Here is a 6000-nt window from a genome sequence, read left to right as displayed (position 1 = left end):
AGTCACTTGTTCATAGTTTGGCACAATTTTTGTTGTTGTGGGTAATAGTGCATAAACTACTGTACAACAGTATGACTTTTAAAACAGTCTTTCACAGAGAATACCAGATTAGGTTTGCTTTCAAATAATAAAATTCCCACAATTTCAAACTCTTCATTTCAGCACTTACATTTCAACAGACCACAAGGCAGATTTCAAAAAGGAACCGATGGGGGAAAAAAAAGAAAAAACAACAGGGAAAAAAAAAAAGGTAAGAAAAAAAGCAAACATCAACCGTCTTTCTAGAAAAGGGAGTCTCTTCTTCAAATACAGGAAAACCCAAAAATGCTGTTTCTGCTTTAAGAAGAATGGAGTCTGATTCCTGCAGGAAAAAATCAAACATTTGATGCCATCTTAGTTAGCTCGTCCGGAGTCACCACGACGGAGCGAACGCGCTAAAGGCGGGCGGGTAGAGAAGATGCAGCTTTAGATGATGCAGGTTAGGAGACACAACAGCAGAGGGGGCCAGAAAGCACTCAAAAATTGCCACGTGAAGCTCAATTAGGAACGAGTTCTCATTTGCAAAGTAAAAGAGCCTTTAAGTTTTGAGATCTTGGCTTTTGGATGCAGAACCTCTTTTTTTTTGTGGTTTATTTTTTACAAAATGTTCCAAAAAAAAAAAAAAAGTCTTTCCTTGTCAAAATCATTAAAAAGAGCGTGAAATCTTTTTTTTTATCTTTTTAGCTTTTGGTTTTCCCCCAATAAATAAGTAATTAAAAACTGAAGAAGCCAAACAGCAGAAAAGAGTAGCCTTGTTAGTTTTTTAACCCCAGCCAAGCCAGAAAATTGGTCATTCTTTTAGGTAGCTTGCAAGTCATAAGTATTTTCATGCATTTAAAATAATAATTAAAAAAACCAAACAAACAAAAAAAGAAACCAACCCCAAAACCAAAACCAACCAAAACTGTAAAAGGGGAATGTCTTTGTTGGTTTTTTTTTTTTTCATGCAAACTTTTGCTTTCAGGAAGGAAAAACTGAGGAACAGCGGGCCTAGCAGGTGGGAGGGAGGTTAGGGGCATTCCAGCCAGTTTGGTGCAGCATTACCTCAGTTTCTCAAAAGCAGCTGTCACGGGTGGGTCCTTGTGGGGCTGTTCACGGTCCGTCCGCTTGATTTTACAGTTCTCATCCCTCAGTGATTTCGAACTGGATTTATGACGGTAGAGTTTTTTATGGGTAGGTCCATTATTGCCTAAAGTGCTCAGGTTACTATAGTTTTTATCAAAAAAGGGAGCGTGAATGTCCGTGGTGAACCCGGTGGAGCAGTTGGGGCGCCCGGGGTCGCAGGTCACAGCTTTGCTGTTTTTGCTTGAGCCCTTGTTGTTTGACTTGTGGTTCTTCGCCGCCCCCGGCGAGCCACCGTTCGCCTTCTTCTTCGACTCTTGGGACGTCCCTGCCAAAATTTTAAGAGTTTTCAGTTTCAGGCTGTTGGACTCCGGTGACCGGAATATGTCTGGAACGCTGTTGTGGCCGACGGGCCCCCACAAGGGCTCAATGGAGGCCATCATAAACCTCTGCACATCGGCCATTCCCGACGCGATGTTGGACAGGATGTTGGAGGGCTCCTCAAACTCCCTCTGGTCATCGTCCAGGAGGCTGGTGGTGTTGCCCAGGCTGGCTTCTGACCAGCCCGTGCCCCCCTCTTTTCCCAGTGCCCACTCTCCAGAGAGCCCGTTGTGCTTGCCCAGCTTCACCCCCGCCGGGCCGCAGTGCTGAGTGCCCTCGGCCACGCCCTTGGTGGCCGTGGCCACGGTGCCCAGCTGAGTGACCACCCTGCCACCAACAGCTGGAGCCTTCTCGCCGTTGACTCCTGCTGCATTTTTCCCTTTCCTGCTGGATTTGGGTGCCTGCCTGGAGTTTTTCCCTGGCGGCTTATCAGTTCCTTTGTTGGTTTTGGGTGATTTTTTCCGGGTGGCTTTCTGGGAAGAGCTTTGGTTTGTACCCACATTCTTGCTGGATGAACTTTTCCTCTTCGATTTTGACACTTTGCTATTGGTGCTAATTTGACCAGATGGCTCATTAAATGTTGACAAGCATGGACTCTTTTCGAGAAGGCTGACAGAATCTTCATCGTTGAACATATGGAACTGGAACTGGTGATTATTTAAAGCAAACCCATTATCTGCCTGATCCTCGGTCTGCAGGACCCCACAGTTCCACTTGACCTTCTCGGAACTGTTGAGGGAGGCCTGGGGGCTCTCCTGAAAGCCCTTCAGGGTGCCCAGAGGCTTGGCATCGGAGCCAGCTATCTGTGGGGACAGGTTGGGAGTGTCTGGAGGGGACATCTCCGAAAGCGACGACTGGCGGAACCTATCAGGCGTGAAGTTGGAAATGTCTAAAAGGTCCGTGGACTCCTTCAAAGGGGTGATTTCATCTATGCTCTGCTGGATCACTAGCTTGGGACTGCAGTGGGCCAAGAAATCATCATTAATATCATCCTCGCCGTCCTTTTCACAAGACTTTAAACTTAAAGAACTGTAATTGCTAGAACTAACTGACAATGAACCCACTGAATCAAAACTAATGAGCCTGCCATCATCCGTACTGAGTGTACCTCGTTGGAAATGAAAGCGCCCCTCTCCATTACTGAAATGACATGACTGATAAGAATCATCAGACTGCACTTGTTGGCTATCCGGCATGTAATTTTTTTGGTATAGCAATTTGCCGCTATTCAGATTGACTTGAGTGTATCCAGAGGCGGGGAGGCCGTCCGTGCCCGGCGCGAACTCGTTCGGCATTCCGGCCGCCTCCGGCACGTCCCCGGGGAAGTCCTGGTGCTCGCTGCCCTTGCTGGCCGGCCACATGCTGCCGAAGCCGCCCTGCTCCATCTCCAAGTGGCCTGGCGACTGCTGCAGCTCTGACTCGGAGGGCGGGGAGAGCACGCAGCTCTGCGCCGGCTGCAGGGACGGGAAGGGCTTTTCCGGCGGGACGATGCTGGGGAGCGGGTGCTGCTGCTGCTGCTGCTGCTGCTGCTCGAGGGGTGCTGGGCGAAGTACGGGATACCCGTGTTGCTCGACAGATCTGAAGCATCTAACAATGTCTGCAGATACCCTCCGGGGATCAGGGGTACATTGGTGGTGATATTAGCAGATGGCAGAGGCTTGTCTGAAGAGGAGGTGGATGGTAGGAAAGGAGAATTTTTAGCAACCTTATCCTCGTGGCACTCTGGGAGATGGGAGCTGTCTGAAGCACAGGGACTGTTTTCGTCCTTCAGACGCGCTGCGGAGTCCTGGTTTTCCAGTGCTGGGGAGTCCTCTGCCGTACTGGTGGCAGCTTTAATCTTCTTGCACTTCAACCTGGCCTCACTTTTGAATTTGATTCTGCGGAGCACTTTCCGCTCCGTCCCCTTGTGCTCCCGCTCCTGCGGTTTGCATTTCACGGCGATGCCCGCGATGTCGTGGACGTGCAATCCGTTGGCACAGCTGGGGGTGGCAATGGCTAATGCCGGCAGCCCTTTCAGGCCCACGTCCTCCTTACTGCTGCAAGGCTGCTTGTGATCAGAGGAGCAAGAGCCCAGCTTGTTCACTGATTGCTCGATGGCTTTAATTCTTTGAATCCGGTGCCTGTTTGCTAGCTTGCATTTTCGCTTCCGTGGGTGAGGGAGGAACGAAGCATCTGAGCCGTTAAGATAGAAATTCTGCTTGTGGTATAGAGACGATCTGAGCAAATCCAGCCGGCTCTGCTGCCTCTCCTGCCAGAAGCCCTTCAGTGGGGCCAGCTTCTTGTATTTGCTGAGCAGCTCCTCGTTCAGAGTAACAGTTGTCTCGTTGGCATCCACTTTGCTGAGCTTCACCAGCATATGCTTCTCCCCTTTAAACCTGTTAATGATGATGTACTTGATGATCACGGGGGGCTCCTTGCGAGAGACTTTTCGCCGTTTCTTGGGGCACCACTCGTCGTCGTCCTCCTCCTTGGGCCCGTCCGGGAGCCACTCCTTCTTGTCCAGGATCTTCTCATTCTCGATGGAGTCCACATCGTACAGGTAGTCGTCGCTGTATCGCACTTTCCTCTTGGCCCGCAGCCCGTAGTTCTGCTGGATGAAGGAGCCGGAGTGGTCCCGGGCCAGGTACCGGCTGCAGTCCTTGATGTCCCGCAGCACGTCGTAGGAGGACTCCGTGCAAGTGCTGTCGTCGCTGAACTCCCCGGAGTCCTCTGTGGAATTCACCGAGTCCAAGAAGTGGCTCCTCTTGGAGCCCACGTACTGCACCATCTCTGTGCTGTTGCAAGATTTATTTAAGGCAGCTTTCTCCTCCTCCTCACCATCCTCTTCCTCGCCGTCCTCCTCCTCCTCCCCCCAGATGATGCCTTCCTCGGATTTGAATTGAGAAGGGTCAGTGGCACCGCTGGGCCCCCTTTTCAGGGTGCTCCTGCTGTCCCTTTTGGTGCAGTTGCTGAACACGCTGGGGAAGAAGTTGAACTGGGCGTCCTCTTGTAGCGTGGTGGTCTTCTCCCGCACATTGTCCTGGAAAGATTCGTATCTAATCTTTAGGGAGCAGACATCACTTCCCAAGGTGGAATCGTCATCATCGAACATGTAATTGTCCACGTCTTCCTCAGAAAACAGATTTACAGAAAGCTCATTTTTGGAGCAGAGGTCAAGCAGCTCAATTTTACTTTCACTAATGAAAGATTCAAAATAGCCCCATTCCTGGTTGGGATTTGTTAGTAAAGGTTCCTCACCATTGCATTTGTCTAATAGTAATCCCTCGTAATAATTTTTCTGAGTGGGGTCCTCTGAATCACTGTCAGATTTCTCTGCATCTCTTTTGTCCGCTGCCCTCGATTTATGCATAGGGAAGCTTAAAAGCTGGTCTGAAAGCAGTTGATCCCCATATCTCATGGTTTCTCCTGTGCTCATGCAGTGAATCCCTATATCAGAGACCGAACAGGTGTCATAATCCCTATTTATATCCCCCACTTTCAAGCTTATTCCCGGCTCCGCATCGATGCCGTCCTTGGATTCAATGAAGCAGCCCAGGCAGGTCCGGCTCGGCTGCATCAGGCAGTCTCCCGTCAGCGCCGACATCCCCCCGGGCTCCATCATGCTGAAAGGAGCCTTCTCGCAGTCGCCCGGCAGCGACCACGAGCTCATGCCCTTGGTCACGCAGGACGTCAGGGAGATGGCGTGGGCTGAGGAGTCGTCCGAGGCGTGCTCAGGGACATCGGTGAGGCGCAGCGGGGACGGGGGGCTCAGCAGGCACGGCTTCTTGGCCGTCGGGGCGCGGTGGCACGCGGGGCCCTCCTTGGGAGCCGCGCTCAGCGCCGGGAACGGCGCCGCTGCCTCGGCCGCGCTGCAGGGCCTCTCCTCGGCGTCCAGGGCGTGCGACTCTGCGGGGATGGAGCAGAGGGAGAGAAACACACAGGGGTTACCACCTATCCCCTATTCAGCATCAACCAAACTGCCCTTGGAGGTAGAAAAAGAGAGAGGGTTCCAAAGGTTACCACCCTTAAAAGTCTCAGGCTCGCCACCCCGCTCCCCTTCTCCCAGTGACTTTTCCCAAGTGCTCCTTTGGGAAGCCCTTCCCAGCAATCCTGGATCCAGTTAACGTGGTGATGTGTGTGGAAGGCAGAGGTAAACAGGCTGCTCCCTGCAGCCAGCTGGAAGAGGTACAAGAGTACGTTTCAAACACGCAACGCATCCGCTCTTCCCTCCTCATATCCATACGGTTACCTGGAAACTGCCTCTCAAACCTCAAAATGTTATTAAAAAAACAAAACAAGCCTAATAAAAATGTTCTCATTAACATTGAAAAAATTAACAGGAAAGTGAGATTCTTAAAGAAACAAAGCACCCCCCCTGCAGGGTCTGAGCTTGCACACACCTGAGCTGCTTTACTGCTCCAGAGTCAGAGAGTGATGGCTGATTTTAAAAACCCAGTGGTCTTTTTGTCACTGTCCACGCCAAGGGAAGGCAGAAGATAACACAGAGTTTAAAGCAATTATTGTTAGAATTATTGTGGG

General features: G+C 50.9%; 1 protein-coding gene across 1 annotated transcript in view; it reads right to left on the bottom strand.

Moving 5' to 3' along the window:
- Nucleotides 1-969: 969 nt before the first annotated feature.
- NEXMIF (neurite extension and migration factor) overlaps nt 970-6000 on the bottom strand; it is a 163950-nt gene continuing 158919 nt past the window's right edge. Inside the window, 2 exon segments of the mRNA XM_030967345.1 lie at nt 970-3013; nt 3016-5367. Of these exon segments, the coding sequence (XP_030823205.1) occupies nt 1080-3013; nt 3016-5367 (4286 nt within the window). The 3' untranslated portion in view covers nt 970-1079.

The sequence above is a fragment of the Camarhynchus parvulus genome, chromosome 4A (genome assembly GCF_901933205.1).
Source record: "Camarhynchus parvulus chromosome 4A, STF_HiC, whole genome shotgun sequence".
Lineage (NCBI taxonomy): Eukaryota > Metazoa > Chordata > Aves > Passeriformes > Thraupidae > Camarhynchus > Camarhynchus parvulus.
The sequence above is the reverse complement of the archived record's forward strand: the minus strand, read 5'-3'. Positions and strand labels throughout refer to the sequence as shown.